Source organism: Mesitornis unicolor, unplaced genomic scaffold (genome assembly GCF_000695765.1).
Source record: "Mesitornis unicolor isolate BGI_N332 unplaced genomic scaffold, ASM69576v1 scaffold3477, whole genome shotgun sequence".
NCBI classification, from domain to species: domain Eukaryota; kingdom Metazoa; phylum Chordata; class Aves; order Mesitornithiformes; family Mesitornithidae; genus Mesitornis; species Mesitornis unicolor.
This window is the reverse complement of record NW_010194152.1, coordinates 28,559-47,010: the sequence shown is the minus strand read 5'-3', so window position 1 is coordinate 47,010 and position 18,452 is coordinate 28,559. Positions and strand designations below refer to the sequence as shown.

At 38.7% G+C, this 18,452-nt stretch overlaps 1 protein-coding gene across 1 annotated transcript; it reads left to right on the top strand.

The window, feature by feature from the left end:
- The first annotated feature begins 2,087 nt into the window (after nt 1-2,087).
- On the top strand, nt 2,088-8,596 carry LOC104535323 (interleukin-7-like). The gene is made up of 5 exons (XM_010187686.1): nt 2,088-2,223; nt 2,463-2,605; nt 5,987-6,073; nt 6,852-7,004; nt 8,444-8,596. The coding sequence occupies exons 1-5, from the start codon at nt 2,088-2,090 to the stop codon at nt 8,594-8,596; spliced, it is 672 nt and encodes a 223-aa protein (XP_010185988.1).
- Nucleotides 8,597-18,452: the final 9,856 nt, after the last annotated feature.

Genomic DNA, 18,452 nt, shown 5'->3' with positions numbered 1-18,452 from the left:
GGGGCGCGCCTGTCCGCACCTTTGCAGGCGTTCAGAGGGGCAGGGGGAGGCAAAACGGGCCGCGAAGCACTCGCCTCGGGACTTGCGGGCTGCGGAGCGGGGCAGGGCGGCCGGGGCGCAGATGCGGAGATCCGGTGTTTTGCGGAGGCCGGGGGGGGTCCACAAGTTGGCAGGCTGCTGCAGGGAGCTGCCTCGGTGCCACTTAGAGGCTGCATGTACAGGAGGGGTTTTTTAGTTAAAAAAAACAAACCCAAAAGGGGCTTTTTTATATTTAGAAATACTGGAATACTAAGTCTTCCTGGCTTTCCTGGGAGACTTTTGGGGGGACTTTCCAGATAAGACTTAGACGCCTTTGAGAGTTTACTGAAAGGATGGGGTATTACCAGTATTACACGCTCTTTTCCTTTGAAGTGCTGGTCGTATGGAGGAGCACTATTGAGTCCGCTTCTTGTGAAGTTAACTTAACTTTATGAAAAATCCTTTCAATTCTCAGTCCAAAGGTCCTGAAATGTTTTATGACATTCATATAATGGGTTCCAGAGAACTCATTTGGGAATGGCTGACCAGGCTTCATCGTGATTCTGCGATGCGTCAAGGGGCTTCATGAGTGTGCAATACCTCTTTCAGAAGTATTTGCTTTCATTCTGTAGTTTCCTCATTTAAAAAAAGATCCAAAATCTGTAAAATATGGAGAAAGTAAAAGTAAAGATATAGAAGTGACTGTGCAGTTTTCATTTATTATCTCCACTTGTTGCTGGACAAACCAGCTTTTAAGTGATAGAATCTATTAGACTGATGTTTGAAGCATATTTTTGACATTGTGTATCCAAGTTGCTTGTATGAATGTGGTCCTGTAATTGAGTTCTTGCCTTTTTCTGTAAACTCCTTTATACATATTAAATCTCAGTCCTACAAATTGATAATTTGCTAGGCATAGATATAGTTAGCATACAGATTTACAAAGGTAAAGCTCTGTGGAGTTCACGTGTCCCCTTGGAGCTCAAAGATCATAATAGATTTGCCTTACCTAGTTTTTATATTTACTTCATGTAGGATCCCTTTAGGATCCACTTAGCTCTTCAGGATAGATTGTTTGAGATACTAATAGACTTCTGTTGATCAGTATATGAAAAGGTTAGAAAATCTGGTTTTCAAGACCATCAAATTTCCATTTGGGATGCAGCTTGCCACAAGAATAATTTTGGATTTCAGCTTGTACAAGTGAAAATTTGCTAGTCATGTTTCTAGGACAGAGATGTACGTAACAGTGTGTTCACAAGTAATGTATCGGGGGCAAAAAAAGGCACTGGTAGTCAGGAAAAGTGGCATGTGTTCTGCTTTACAGGAGCGGTGTGTGGGGGGTATCAGCTGGGGTGGGCTGTGCGGGACTGTGTTTCTGTGAATGGCAGCCAAGTGCGGGGCCTGACCGCAGTTCTTGCATCATGGATGTTGTGTGGCTCAGTAAGGGATACAGTTTTGTGGCTTTCTTTAGTTATTGACGATTTCTCTCTGAGGTTGGGATTTACTAGTGATGCCCAAGTCCAGAGATGCCCATCTCTGAATGCTGGATTGGCTGTACCCAATGCTTGCATACTCACCAGAGAGGAAGGAAAGAGCAGCAGAGGTCAGGGCATCCCTTCTGCCTTTCCTGCTGCAACCCCATAGTGGCTCTGTATGTGGTGGTTCTTACTGAGTAGTAGCGATGGGTAGAAACTGCTCATACTCCTCCAGGAACCTCCTGTGACCTTTGCAAATCCTGCAACCTAAATTTCTCGCTCTGGTTTTTTTTCCCAAACCTTCCATCCTCCTATTTTCCTGGATGTCAAGCAAGGACAGCAGACCAGGGGTCTTAGAAAAGCAAAATGGCCCACTGAAGGGAGAAATAAAGTGATGGGCAGTGAGATTTCCTACAAAAGACTGCAAAATTCTTGCAGAGAAGGGTGTATTGCCACCTTATCTCATGTTATGGCCACTAGTATGGATTTGTACATTTTGTCAACCTGAAAATGTGTTTAGACACACTTTTGATGTAAAGATGTGTTCATGGGCATTTGTAGAATTTATCGTATGAAAAAATGATAATTAGGATGGGATTAAGTTCTGGATTAAGACACTTGTCTGCATATGTACTAGGTGGCTATGGTCTGGTTATGGTCAATGGAGAGACCTCATCAATGTTTGCAGTGAAGCCTGGAGATGAATTTGGTAGACACCAAGTGCCTGGTCAGCTCAATAGCTGTCGGCTCTTAACCACACTGGCTAAATCATCCGTGAGCATGAGAGAATTTAGACACTCAAATAGTGTCTTAATCTGGATCTGAATCCTTCCCTCAAGGCACAAGTCATTTGGTTGTACAAAGATTCCTTTTAAACTATTTAAACAGATTACAGAATATGTTTGTTAATACAACTGACACTCTATGGTATTTAATATGTACCTAACTACTCTTGTTGTAATGCAGCCTTTTTTAGATCTATCTTCCGGGTTCTGCCACTGCTCCTTGTTCTGTCTCCAGTGAATTCATCTAGTTGTGCAATGAGAAATAAAACAACAGAAATCCGTGTGAAGTATGAGAATGTACTAAGCCATGACGTTGATGAGCTGGTAGGTAATAGCTCTTGGACTTTCAAAAACTGTTGATTATTTTTAGATGGTAGCAAATAATAATTAATAAAAAGCTTTAATATTAACATATAATAAAAGGCCCGTTTAAAATATCACATTATCCTGGAATGGTGGGTTTATTTGACAGGGTGTGAATATTCACTCTCTTTAAAATCTCTGAAATCTGTCAATGCTGCCTATTTGCATGTACAAATACTGTAACACAGGTATTTGTGCCTGTGCACCCTGTAGTTAGACACAAGTACCATTTGGCCCTAAATAGTATAACGTATTATATTAAAAAGTACTCTTTTGTGAAGTAATTGCGTGACTACTTCTGTTTAATCTTCTTGTCAAGGGAAGAAAGCATTACAAAATCTGTAATTTGTTTACTAATTGTACACTTCTTGACTAAAGTTTTACATTGTTCATTGAATACAAATGCACAGAGACACAAAATTCATAAACCAATATAAGTTTATTTGTATTTTACTTATTAATATATCCTGTTTATCCAACAGAGTCAACTTTTCTAGACGGCAGCAGAGAAAAACATAACTTTCTCAGTTGTAAATCTCCTCCACTATGGCTTTAGCAGCCACATTTATTACAGCTTTGCAAAACAGTATCATAATAGTTTACCGATCCATGCCCCAAACCTACCTTCCAACTCTTCATCATGAATTACTAACAATTAAATTAATCTGTCAAGAGCACTTTCAATGGTTGGATTAGCAGAGGCATTTATACGAAAATGGGATTTTTCTGACACTTTGTCACTAAATGAGAACTCACCATTGTGTCTTAAATCAAGATCTATTTGTATGAAATACAAGTGATATATAGTGCTTTTCCAAAGGTGAAGTCAGGAGCCTTTATATTTCTTCATGCCTATGATCCATCACCATCCTTCAGAGCATTATGCCAGTGGTTTCCAGTCTTTCTCTACCAAGACACATGCACCCTTATCTGGATACAGAATACCTTTAGGGTCAGAGAATGATTATTTGATCCTCAAAAACATTCTAATAGTGTTGTCTTTGTTGAGATCATGAAGAAAGAAATTTACTTCTCCATAGATAAATTACCTTATCCTGAACAAGGCACCAGAATTAGGGAAAATATTCACGGCCATATTAGAACAGATAAGTGGCCCCTTTAGTTATATCTTTTTATTTCTGGCAAAGACAAGTGTTTACTAGAGAATAAAAATAAACCCTCTTGGTGAGCAGTTATAAGATAGCTGGCCTATAAGGGGAAAGAACATGGCAGCCTCTGGGAGGCAGAGACTGCAGTCTTCCTGTGGTGGAGAGCCATGAGGCACATCCCAGCTGTGCTGGAGCTGCAGGTTCAGGGAACCTGGAGGTGTCCCGGGCTGGAGGTGGCAATGACTTGCCACCGCCCAATTGCAGGATGAAGCTTGATGCCCCAGGGTGCCATCGAGGATTTGAAAGGAGCAATGCCCTTCTTCCAGATACATTTTGGAAGTCTTTCTCTTTTATATTCTAATAGATGTTACAGTTTTTTAGGAGATAGATTTTTAAGAGACTCTATGAGAACTAGAACTGTTACCCAATTAAATTAACAACCAAATAAATAAAACATTAATGAGTAAATGTTTGTGAAAAGTAATGGGAATATACTGAACTCTGAAGCTGTTACTTTCTAGAATAGGCAGGTACAAGCAACTACTGTGCAAGTGTCTTGATTTTCTTGTCTTTATTTTTCAGAATTTAAGAGAGATTAATTTGTCTTCTATGTAAAATTGGTGTATAGTCTTGCCACTATAACTTAACAGCAAGTATTATGGACAGTACTGTTTGGGTGATAGCAGCTGCCCATGAGGCACTTTCCTGCAATTCCAAAACCAAAGTCAGTAACTTTCAGTCCCTCAGCCTCATGATTGGAGTCAGTTATGTAGATGACTAGTGGGTTATATACTAGAACTTCTTAAGTTAATTTGATTTTCACTAATGCCTTTTCTAAGGCCCAGATTTCCCTTAGGTTGCTTTAGTCATTGCCAATAAACTCTCTTCAGAAATGGTTACTGTACATTATACTAAAGATGATCTGAGGAAGTCAGAGTGGGTAAATCCCTTAGCAGTCAGCAAATGAAGCCACAGATACAGGTGGGCCTATGTCAACCTCATGCATAAGGCCAAGTGCAAGGCCCTGCACATGGATCGGGGCAATCCCAAGCACAGATACAGGCTGAGTGGAAAATGGATTGAGAGCAGCCCCGAGGAGAAGGACTTGGGGGTGTTGGTTGATGAGAAGCTGAACACGAGCCGGCAATGTCAGCTTGCAGCCCAGAAGGCCAAGTGTATTCTGGGCTGCATCAAAAGAAGTGTGACCAGCAGGTTGAGACAGGTGATTCTACTCCTGTACTCTACTCTGGTGAGACCCCACTTGGAGTACTGTGCCCAGCTCTGGGGCCACCAACATAAGGACATGGACCTGTTGGGGAGAGCAAGTGATATTTCTTAGGATATGTTATGTTAATGCATATGCAAAGTGAGTGATAAAATATATTTGCGGGGGCATGTATTTGTCTGGAGCATGTATTCATTGAGACAAACATTGACAAACATTGTATTTGATGTCTGTGTAAGATTTAAATATTCCTGTACATTTAAAATGTCAAAGAACCAAGTAATTTGATAGAATATGAATGTTTAAAATTAATAGATTTGTGTCCAGTTCTGGACTCCCCAGTACGAGAGACATATGGAGCTACTGGAGAGATTTCAGCAAAGGGCCATGAAGATAATCAGGAGACTGGAGCATGTGTCCAGTAGAGAAAGGCTGAGAGAGCTGGGACTGTTCAGCCTGGAGAAGGCTCAGGGAGAATCTCACCTGAAGGGAGGGTGCAAAGACGACACAGCCAGGCTCTTTTCAGGGGTGCCCAGTGACAGAACCAGAGGCAATGGGCACTACTGCGACACAGGAGGCTCCCTCTGAACATCCAGAAGCACTTTTTCACTGTGAAGGTGACTGAGAACTGGCACAAGATGCCCAGAGAGCTTGTGGATTCTCCATCCTTGGAGATACTCAAAAGCCACCTGGACACGGTCCTGGGCAACTGGCTCGGGGTGGCCCTGCTTGAACAGGGTGGTTGGACCAGGTGACTTCAAGAGGCCTCTTCCAACCTCAGCCATTCTGTAATTTTTTATGATTCTGTGAATACCTTTAGAAATTGCAGCTGGTTTGGGTTTTCTTTGCCTGGTTGCCAAGGAAGAGCTCAGAATTGTACACTGACCCTACTACACCTGAGGAGATGCTCCAGAACAATATACTGTTGATGTTGTCAGTTGTTAGTGAGAAACTTGGCTCACTTGATAAAAAGTACTTCTATGTTTAAACATATATGATATTTTACAGGTAAATACGTCTGCAGAGTATCGCGACAGGTGCTGCAAGAATAAAAAACATGAAAATAGCAAAGTGTTTTTCTGCAATGATACTCAGGTAAAATTTAATTTCTCCAAATTTACTTAGGAGAATACAAACTGAAATGGGTTCTTTATACCGTCTAGTCCCTGAATAACTTATTGTGATAGAGAGCAGTATTACCTTTTAATAGTCAAATCATGATATTCAGGGTTGTTCCTTCTTTGAATTTGGAATCACACCATTCATCAAGTAAATTGATATTTTAAAAATTAAAATATTAAGCAATCCCATATCCAAGAAATGCTTCGCCCCCCCACTATCAAGATTCCTTTACATTTTTAATCCAAAATAATATAGAAAACTTATTTTATTTTGCCAGTGGAAGTAAACATAAACATTTCCCAACATCTGTTTTCATTTTTCTACAGAAAATCATATTAGCTAAGCTTTTCGCTTCAGATCTGAAAGCCTTAATAGCAATAGTTTGGGCAGATTTCAAATGACAGAAAGCCTGATTGTCAGCTGTTGCTGCAAATTTTATCATGACTTCATAAAAGGACTGACTCCAAAAATCATTCACTGTTTTCCGAACTGTATCAGCTGATTTCCATACAGCTACGATTTCTCCCTAACATCTTCAGTGTATTATTATTCCTGCTATAAATTGATACTTTAAATATTTTGAAGAGATGGCAGGCAGTCATGTGTTTTATTGGAAATGATTGGCACTATGAAAGCAAAGGAAACTAATGGTAACTGATTCAGTTTGGTTTTTTTTAAAGACAAACCAACATTATAAAGAATTAATGGTGCACAGACTTTTCAGGACATATTTTTCTTGCTTTCTTTACAGGAAATAGAATCACTACAGAGTATGGCATGCAACATGCTCAGATTCTTTCATAAGCAAAAAATCAGCAAAGACTTTAGATGGAAAGCAGCATTAGTCTCATGTGGGACGTTACAGGTTCTACAGTGCAAATGTGAAAGACATAAAAAAGAAAAGGTGAGTGACAGTGTTGGTCCACAGTTTACTGGAAGTACGTGAGTTATTCCTTAGAGCTCTTCAACACAGACTGTCATTCCTTCCTCTCACAGGTACAACTATCATGCACATGTTATACACATAACAAATTTTGCTCTGTATATCATATGCCTTGTAACAGACATTAAGCCCAGTGCAAAGACTAAGACAATGATCTGGAAGTCTATAGGGAAAATATATATAATACATACTCTGGTTCAGTACTGAAATACCTGAGTTAATTCTCCAGTAAAAGACAAAGGTCACACTTATGCAAAGCAGGCCTTTAACTTCTCTAGCATATAAAATCGTATTTGTTACTTCTCATTGGGGTTCTACCCTAAGATTAGTGTTTAACTTGGTTTATTTTAACAAACAGTTAGTGGGAGTTTCTTTCTTTTCCACAGTCCCTTTGATCTTCACTTTAACCACAATGTATCAAACTCAGCAAGAATGGTTAGATATGAAAATGTTAGTCATTGGCAGAATGTCACTCAAATCTAGCAAAATGATCTACAGACTACCAGAGCAAAGGAAGAACTTTCTTTTAAGCGTGGCTCACAGTCACCTATTGAACACAAAAATATTGACCAACATCAAAAAGCCTACCCATAGGTACCAAAGGCTATAATTCTTTGATTGGCTTAAAGAGTTAGATTGAAGGCTGTGTTTAACTTACTTTTTTTTCCTTGAAATGGAGAAACTCTTATAATCTAGGACTAGATCTTCAAAGTAGTGTTGGTGTCTATATTTTGCTTAGCCACCTGTCATGAGTCCAATGTTTGCCTTACCGTAAAAGGTATCCCAGTTAAATCATAGAAGTGAAACAGTGTCATTCTTGGAAACTCCTACCTAACCTCGTGGTTGCCCAGTTTTATTTAAAGACCAATTAAAGTAATTTGGTAAAAACCACGAACAGCCATGAAATACGGACAAGAACCATGGTCTTGTCTGTGGGTAAGGCCCTGAACACTACGCCACAGCACCAGCCCCTGGGAATAGATCTGTCTTGTTTCAGCAGTTTCAAGGCACCACACACATATCTTTTTGAAGTATGAGTCCCAAATTAATTTGCTTTATTTTTCCAGTCCTTCAAATAATGGAGGATAAATTTCAAGCCACTGACAGAGGATGTGCATGTTCTCAGTTTCACACACAGGTTTCAGCTGTCCATATTTGCTGGGCGCTAAAGCTGCGTTTCCCCAGTCCAATGGGCAGGGGTGGCCACAGGGGTGTGCTGAGTGGGAGCTGATGCAGGGCGTGTTCTGCCACAGCGTGTTGTGTGAGCAGCCCAGCTCCCCAGCTTAATTACCATTACTTATTGAGATGTAGTGGAATCAGGCTTTTTAAAAAATATGTCTGTATGAAAAGAATAAGCACTTCCCAGCTAAAAATACAAACTTTTGCAGGTTCTTTTTCAGGTTTGCATGAAGGTAAATACACATAATAGAGAAGATGCAGAAACAGGTGAACAGTCCAAAAGGAAATGCAACCAAGAATTTTGTGAACTGAAAGAAAATATATCTAGCCTTCGATCCTGCTGGAATAAGTTTGAAAAATTAATTTCCAGGTGATTCCAGATGAATCCTGCTCTTTCCTTTTGAAGTGGCATTACTTGGTATCTTTGCATTTTATATGCATTCTTCAAGTAACTGTGCTCGCTTCCAAGAACCCTATGTGTCAGAATTGTGATCTGTACCTTGTTCCTGGAGACAGAATAAACAGAAACAGCTAAACCAAGCTGCTGAAGTCTGAGAAGTGGAAATAAAAGACCAAGGTTTGAAACAAAGACCTCTGCAGAAGGCTGTGTCCCACCTTCTGGAAACTACTTTGAATTCTTTGATCTTTAAAGTAACTTTATAATACCGTCACATGAAAGCAGTCTACTTACATGTTTACTGCAATTTATAAAACCATCTTAGAAGCTGCAGGTGAAGAAAACTGTGGAAAAGTAGCTGGTTTCTTTATATCTATACAAAATGCATCAAAGAGCAGAAGGAACAATTTGCCAAACAAGCAGCTGATCTTGGGTCTGTTCTGCTGATGCAGTAATGTTTTCAGTGTGGGTATCTAGTGGGTCTGCAAGCTGATTTAGGTTTGGAAAATAGGGAAAAGGTTACCTTTTTGAAAAACTTAGGGAGGGTACTGATTTTTGAGCAATGTAGCACACACCTACTGGCTGAAGTAGAGGCAAGACAGCGAGATCTATGGAAGGCGAAAAAGGAGATGCCTGAATGTACCTTTGTTCAGCTGACTGGAAACAGCACTAGCTTTATGTATTTGGTTATCCTAGTTAGCTGCAGGAGGAGCTAGAATTTCTTACCTTTCGATTGTGATTTCCTATACACAATTGTTTTATATAATGTGTTTAACATGTTAGACAAACATGACTTAAAATATGTGAATATTTTCAGAGAATAATATATTGGCATTTAACTAATAAAGTGTTCATATTTAATTTTTAATAAATAGAAGTATTTTTATAGTTGTTTATAACTCTTTTGCAGTTTCTTACTTTGATATTATAACTCCATTGATAATAAAATATTTGTCTTCTATAGAATTGGGCTGTTGACTTTTTGAGTTCCCTTTTTAGCTTTGTTTCACAGCTAGTTATTAAAGGCATGGCTGGTAATGGAACCTCCAGCTGCTTAGGACTTCACATTATAAAATATCTATTTCTTAGGTGCTTGTAACCTGGCTTTAGGTAGACACTTCCATACCATTCCTGGTATTTGCCATACTAAGCATTTTGGGAAACCTTTAGTTAAGTCAGCTTGTTACTTCCTGGTTCAGAATAAGGTATCATATACTGTTTTGTCTGTGCTAAAAGAAATTTTCTGTAGAACTGCTCTGAAATTTTTTTGGTATTCAGAACAAAGACTTGAAAAAATTGTGGCATGTACTTCAAAGAACTGTATAGATCTCCTTTGACTGGAACAAGATCTGCTGTACTGAATCCGTGAAACCCAGCACACCCTACTGCTAAAAGGGAGGGACATCATACTGTTATGCTTTCCTGGAATACACCCCTTCCACCCCTCCATCTATTTATAGTGAAGAGACTTCTTGAGGCAGGAGTAATAGCTCCAAACCCAACCCATAACTCTTCTGCCTAATAGGAAAGGGAAAACCATTTCCCAGTATCATACTGCAGATAGGAGATGTAGCCATTGCTGTAAGGACTTCTCTGGAAATCCCTTCTACTGAAGTAAGCCCTAGGAGACTGAGGATTGAGTTTGTCCGGGACTGGAGAACAGTTGCTTTTTTTTGGAAATTCAGGAACAGTTCAAAGCCAAAATTTGTTTCCTAATAACCACTTGGCAAGGAAAGGTCAGTGGGAATTAAAAGAAAAACACACAGATGCAACATTAGCTACTACAAAACTGGAAGTTCAGTCAGCTTTAATGACTTCAGCAGCTGCCTACAACTTAAATCTTGAGGCAAATACAGGCCTATCCTGGGGAAACACCAGGGTTAGATCCAGAGCAGAAATGTAAATTGAGTGATTATGAAACGTTTTTTTTTTTTTTCTGATTGCTTCTCCTAATAAATATTCTGCCTGCCTGATTCTCATTACCAAATTTCCTGAGTAACCACTTACATGCAGACTAGCTGCTAAACACAGTGCCTTGGGCTCTGATTTGTTCCTTCCATTTGAGAAACTTCTTTGGTCTCTCCTGAAATTACAAATGTGACAATAAACTGCTCTGTAGGAACTGGTGAAGGAAAGAAAACCTTGCAGAGTATCTCCACCACACCTACCTCCCTGCCACTTTTATTTGTTTAGCCACTGCAAAGAAGGAATATGAGTAGGTCAAACCTATGATTTAGCAATACATGGAATTTATGGGAAGGTGACGAAGACAATTTTGGTATTTAAATAAGAATTGGAGTCATACGATTCTAATTAAAATACCCAAATTGTCTTAATTCTAGCATATTGTTGCAAGAGATTATGAGAAAGCAGAAAGGGCTGACTAACCCCTGCGAGCAAGATAATGTTGAACATTTCTAATAGCAAGAATGAGTTAGGTTTGTGATTTATAATGAGACAGAAGAAATTTTGGTGTTCAGGAAGCCAGCTCAAGGAAGGTCACTGGAAGAGAATGTTCAAATCTTACTTTACACCAGCAAACAGGTCTTTACAGCTGTAGTTTTTTAGCTAAAGATGCAGGAGCAAACATCTCCTGGCTAGTTATGTGTTTCCTTCCAGTTCCATCTCTTTTATCTTTGTGCTGAGCCAAAGAGATGTTGGCTTTATGATAGATTTCATTCAGCAGCTACTTAGGTTTTGGGGTTTTTTTGTTTGTTTTGCTTGATTGTTTTCTCCTGCTATCTGATTGGAATGGTTCACGGTGAACTAGAATAAAGAGGAAGCCAGCATGAGCGCTATCACAGAATCTCAGCAATGAAGAGAGATTTTGCAGACTCTTGGCTCATAAATGAATTTCATCAGAATGAAGGGACCATGTATCTGTCTTCCTCTGAAGAAAGTATGGTGAGTAAACAAAAGAGCCCAGTGGGAGGAACTTTTCCCTAAAAAGAGAAGAAAGGAATTGGTCTCTACTCATCTGTACTTAGCCAAAAAATAAAAATCAGGAACCCAAATCCATATTCTGATTTCTGCTCACATAAGTGAACTTTACAGGAAAACAGTTTCTGCTTTTTTTTTTTGCTTAATCTACTTGAACTTGTGCAAGCCATTAGACACTGTCCTGCACATCCTTGTCTCTAAATTCTAGAAGCAGAGACTTTATAAATGGACCACTCAGTGGATAAGGAATTGACTGGATGGTTGCACTCAGAAGAACTGTGGTCAACAGCTGGAGGGAAGGGATGCCATACAGAGGGACCTTGACAGGCTTGAAAGGTGGGCCTGTGTGTACCTTGTGAAGTTCAATAAGGCCAAGTATGACATTCTGCACATAGGTGGGGACAATCCCAGGCATAAATACAGGCTGGGTGGAGAACGAATTAAGAGCAGTCCTGAGGAGAAGGACTTGGGGGTGTTGGTTGATAAGAAGCTCAACAAGAACCATCAATGTGCGCTTGCAGCCCAGGCAGCCAACCACATCCTGGGCTGCAGCAAAAGAAGTGTGGCCAGCAGGTCAAGGGAGGTGATTCTACCCCTCTTCTCTGGTGAGACCCCACCTGGAGTACTGCATCCAGTTCTGGGGCCCCAACATAAGGAGGACATGGACCTGTTGGAGCAAGTCCAGAGGAGGGCCACGATGATGATCAGGGGGCTGGAGCACCTATCCTATGAGGACAGGCTGAGAGTTGGGGTGGTTCAGCCTGGAGAAGAGAAGACTCCAGGGGGATGTTAAAAGCAGTCTTCCAGTACTTCAAGGGGACCTACACAAAAGATGGAGAGGGACTTATTAAAAGGGCCTGCAGTAATAGGACAAGGGGTAATGGTTTCAAACGAAAAAAGGGTAGATTTAGGTTAAATATGAGGAAATAATTATTTGCTGTGATGGTGGTGAGACACTGGAACAGGTTGCCCAGAGAAACTGTAGATGCCTCCCTCCCTGGAAGTGTTCAAGGCCAGGTTGGATGGGGCTTTGAGCAGACTGCTCTAGCACAAGGTGTCCCTGCCCATGGGCAGGGGGGTTGGACTAGATTATTTTAAAGATCCCTTCCAACCCAAACCATTCTGATTCTCTGATAATTATTTTATCAACAAAACCATGCTCTAACCTCATGAAGGAGAACAAACCCACATCAAGCTTAGGTTATATATCATACCTTACAACCTTAGTAAAAGAAAAAAAAATAAAAAAATAAAAAAATAACTATATATAAGCTGATCACATTAATTTAAATATCTGGTATAGAGTATTCTCAAGATGACTGAGGAATCCAAATCTCATTTCACAAGTCAATTAAAAAACCCTATCATTTGAAAAGGCCAACTAAGTGGTTTTCTCCCAACCACTAAGAGAAGATAGTTGATGATCCTCACATCATATATTGTGTACTTGAGACCAAAAAGATATCACAATATTCATAGAGCTGAACCCCTATACTATTTTATTTAAGACAATTTCACATTTATCTACAAAAAGCAGGACAAAAAGAAGTTTTATTGGCATATTTGCTTTATTGTTAACATGTGGCAAATTAGCATTGGTGGTGTTTTACATTTATTTATTAAAACAGAACTGATACTTGAAAATAAACAATATACCAAATAAGATGCAACTAAACCCAGGAATTCTGAAAAAAACCCCACCCCCAAAAACAACAAAAAAACCCAAAACCAAACCCCAAAAGAAAAAAACCCAACTCAACAACAAAAAAGACCTCCACCACACTGGATGGTCACAAACACAAATATTCAATGTACTGAGGGGCCAGGCAAACATAATAAATGCAATACTGCCAAAATTAATCACCTCAAACACATGAATGAACAAGTTAATTTAAAAACATGAAACATCAATAAATAAACTTAAGAAGATACATATTAAGTATCACATGAGAGATGAAAACCAAGAGTTGGAGCAATCATATACAGTTGGTATTGTAACAGTCATAGAATACTCAGCACTTTACAGATTGGACCCAAATCCATTCACATATCTGCCAGAAATACAAATACAAATACAGAACTATGGTAAACCATACACTATCATTTAGAACTTAAGTTCAATATTCAGCTATATTAAACTGAATATTTGATCTGCTGACTCAAAAGCTAATGTTCACATTGAAGAAATATAATTTTCCTATTGATTATTTTTGTAAAGAGACACTGATCATTTAAAAGAAAATCTGCATAGGCTGTTTTCTGGCAACATGAAATGGAATGGGGCTAAGTAGAATCCTCCAAAAATGTGTACTGTGGCATGACATAACCAAAAAAACCCCACCAACAAACTAATATGTAAAAGTAGTATCTTATATTGTGAATATTGTAAAGAAAACATCAACCAGGTAACTGCTGAACACAGCTAGAGAACCTTTCACCTAACATTTCTTCCAACAACACAATTAGGTAACTCGAACTTTACTCAGTGACTTGAACAAAAAAACCCAAAACAAACCAGAACTGCAACAAAACCATCACAAGTTGGAATGAGCTGTACTTGAAAGGCAATAAAACCATTTTCACCAGAGTCACCAACAGCAATTTCACCAAAGATGAAAATTCTACCCTGTCATACAACCCATATAATTATTCATAGCTTAGTCAAACTGCAAAGGATTGAAGTTGGAAAAAGTGCTCTTACAAAACACAGATTTGTCAGCCAAGATTAAAAAAAAAAAAAGCAAACAAAAACTTGTAACAAGTTGGTTCTTTGCACATATACAAAGTCTATGTGATGGAAACTAGCACTTCTTGAGAACTTTGCAATACATAGACAATATAATTTCATTTTATACTCAGTCTAATTACGTAGCCTACATCGGCGCGCACTGCTACATGCCTCGTTTATTAGCATTTAAACTACTGCAGTTATACCTCCTTCCAGTGTGCCTCATGAAACTGTCCTCTTTGCACACTGCATTTCAGGCACTAACTCTCAGTTGTAATGATGAATTAGGAGCTAGTCTCTCTCAGATGACAGAGCTTCCATGACGCTTGGAGACTGAGTCAGGTTTTAAAATACATTTTAGAGTTACTAGCCTGTGAACCTCGCTACCAGCAGCACGGGTGGAACAGCTTGAGCAGCCGCTGACTGCAGCCCTGCAAGAACAGGTTCAGTGTCTGGAGCACCATGGAGAGCTCCCCACGTGCCACCGCCTCCTTCCACACCAAGGAACTTTCAGGTTGAGCTTCTCAAACCCACTCAAGGGAGGTTAATGGCTCTTTGAGTCTCTTTGGCAAATTTGGTTTTCCAAATTTGATCTGCCTCAATGCTACTTTCCTAGGTACAAGCTAAAATGGTGGTAAAGCACCTCCCCATGGCCACTTCCTAGGGGTGGTGTGAAAGACTTAGTTTGATTATCCATATAACCATGTACTTAAGTTGCTGTGTATTTAGAGAATCCAGTTCTGAAACTACCTAGGGTGCGAGTGTCATGCATAAATATAAACCTGTGTAAGACACATCATATAAAGATTAAGCTTTATGCTCTGTTGGTTTTACTTCTGAAACTGGTATTTTTCATAACTCCATTGCACTTACATCAGTACAGTTCCAATGATCCTGCATGCCTTTCTGGCACAGAGCTGTCCCTTGCGTAACATGTGTTCACAAAAGCAGAATGGGAATCCAAAACGCCCTCAGGCCAGATGTCAAAATCAGCCTTCTCCTTACTTCCTTAGATGGAATTTTACCTTTGACCTTTTCTCTTTTAATTGAATGGAGAACATTAGTAAGCACATAGGAAGATACACTGGCAGACAGTAAAAGAAAGTCTGTCATAGGGTCAGACACTGGTACAGAAATCACTAAAATAATCACATAAATTTAACTATAAATGGACAGTAACTATATTAGTCTACTGAAGCTTCACAGTCCTCCAGCAGCACTCAGTCCTGTGTCATATCAACTCTGCTTTGACCTTTTTACACTTCTACGAGTTCTCACAAAATACACGTGTGCTCACATGCATGCCCTATACATATATACACACACACACACACACACACACACAGAACTAGAAAGACAGATGCTAAATGGACTAATCATATCATTCTAATTTTACATAGTAACTCTTAAGGAATTTAGGTTTTTAAGTTAAATATCTGTCAACAAGGCATCCAGGAGATGACACTAGCTAAGTTTAAACCAATCAGCGTAGTGCATCTGCGATGCATAGTTCATCTAGGGGTTTTATCTTCACCACTATCAGTATTTTGATCCTTGAAACATTTCACAGAATCACAGAACGTTAGGGATTGGAAGGGACCTCAAAAGATCATCTAGTCCAATTTTAGAACATTCTCCTTTCAGTATATATATATATATATATCTATATATCTATCCATGTGTTTCTCTCCCAAGAAAACCAAAGCATAAAGGCAAGGAGGAAGACTAGGGCAAGACAGTTTGGACCAATGCCGTTATAAATTACATTTGGGAACTTCTTGACACGTGTAACGTACCTAAACATTTAAAATTCAGAGTCCATCTCCCTTAACAGACTATTTTGTCTTCACATATAACAAATCTGTTTCCCATATTCAATTCTGCAGGGGCATTATGAAATCTACTATTTCCTACCAAATATTCCACCGAGATGGAATTACAGCAACCTGTGCTGGTAATCTGTGTAATACAGGCTATGGTCTGTAATGTCAAAGACTTTGGAAAACTATGTAATTCAGTAACAAAACCAGTTGATGAAATGGAAACATACTAGGCCTCTGATAGTCTCACTATACAGTAATAAACTGCATAGTTAATTATCTTTTCATTGTCTGCTTATCTTCACTGTAGATTCAAACACATACACATTATCCAATATTACTATCAACAGTCATTTATGTTTCAACAGACCTTCTCGTAAGGCCAAATTAAAAGTTCAGGAAATCTTCTTTCAGTTCAGGTTAATCCCCTGTCTAGTCCTTGCTATAAATCATCTAAATTTAAATACAATAAACGGTGTGTCATTACTAAATGCTGCATTGAAGGCAAAGAGTTACACAAACAGCTCAAAAAGTTATGGTAACTGTGTATGGATTGATCTAAAACTAGGAAACCTGCCACCTACAATTCAAAGGAGAAACAGTCAGTATGCTTTTTCTACAGTTACTGCAATCCTGGAAAATATGTATTTCCTTGCTAAACTTTCCCTTTGGAGAAAAAATTTCAGTAAGTGGTAAAATGCATTTTTTCAAGCAGAAACAAGAACTAGAAAATCATCAGGTCAGACAAAGGAATTGATTCCTCAGTAGATTCACTAACTGATCACACCTATTCTGGCCTTGCTCAGCTTGCAATAATTCAGTCTGCAGACTTCCATAGCCCAAGTCCAGGGCAAACTTTCTAAAGCAGGTTTATCTACGCAAAGGATGCAGGATTCCAGTATTTCCAAGTACGGATATTAATGTGCTAAAATATGGATCCTAGAACCTAAACTGCCTAGAACATAATTTGGCTAAGATTTGTCAGTTCTGTCATTACCAGTCATCCATCCTACTACTTTTGGTAGCCAGCTTACGCCAATTATAATAAAATAAGATTACACCAAATGAAAGGATGATTTCTAAAATTAATTTTGTATAAAAAGTTTAAGACAATTCCACACTACTGAACTAAATCTAAAACATCAATAGTTTGTGGCCTGCAACATGACAACACCAAGTCCCTTAAATCTCTCACTAATACCGGTACCTGCTTTGGAGATACTTTTCTTCAGAATTGGCCCCATTGATAGCAACCACAAGTTTTGAAAATGCAAGCAATGATCATAATACTATAATGGAATATTATATTATCTTTTGCATATGTTACAAAGAAATTATATAAATTGATACTAATGTTGTTTGTGAGCTGAAAGTAACCATTTCTTACAAAAAGAGTGTATTTACTGTGAGAAAGGCACAGTTCAGTTCTTTCAGATTGTTCTTTCACGCATAAATAAGACAGTACTCGTACTTCAAAACAAAACTTCACAAAACAAGTTACTGCATTCAGATACAAGTTAAGTGATTTGGTTTCTGAATGGTTTTAATACTCTAATTCATTTAAAAAACCCAAAACCAAAAACCCAAACAACAACTTCCAGAGCCTGACCCTTCTTCCAAACGAATTAATACGAAGTCTTTTACTAGCTTCAAGAGGCTGCTGTTCAGAGACCAAGAATATACAAAATTGCAAAAAACCATGTAAAGTATTAACACATAAACCTATGTAGCACAGTTACTCTATTATGCACTCACATGTAAGCTGTGCTATTTGCACAGAAACCAGAATAAAAACCAGTCACTACTTACATCAAGATCTACTGTTCTAATAACCTACAATTTTATGGAACTCTTTTTTGTACCGGATACATCAAGAAGGCTGTTTTCAAATAAGAGTTCCACATTTAGGTAGAATAAACATAGACTTTTCTCCTTCAGGAAATGAGGGAAGAGGAAAAAAAAAGTGGAACCTTTGGAAACTTTGAGAGACAAAAACCACAAAAATTCTAGAGATGCTAGTCACGGTGGAGCACAGGAGGAGGAAGGCATGTATTTCTGAACAAAAAGAACTTAATAAAATGATGATACCGTATTTGTCCTTCTAAATACATGAAAATATTAACATGTTCTTATTGGAAAACAGAACATAGAAAGACACAGAAAAACCTTGCTGTTCTTACATGTTAACAGTATTCTCAGGTAGTTTTTTCCACTTTGATTCTTCAAAAAGTCCTAGAAACTGGAAAGTCTAATTAGACTACTACTGTTAAAGAGTTTAAAGGGATCCAGACTTTTAAAACTTTTAACTAGGAATTTATAAGGAGTTTCTCATGCTGCTTTTGAGC

What these genes read in the sequence shown, in the direction of transcription:
- LOC104535323 (XM_010187686.1), top strand. Translation starts at nt 2,088, where the DNA reads ATGGGATTAAGTTCTGGATTAAGACACTTGTCTGCATATGTACTAGGT. An exon ending in GCCATGACGTTGATGAGCTG is followed by an intron (nt 2,606 to 5,986) that starts GTAGGTAATAGC and finishes GATATTTTACAG; the next exon opens with GTAAATACGTCTGCAGAGTA. An exon ending in TTTTCTGCAATGATACTCAG is followed by an intron (nt 6,074 to 6,851) that starts GTAAAATTTAAT and finishes CTTTCTTTACAG; the next exon opens with GAAATAGAATCACTACAGAG.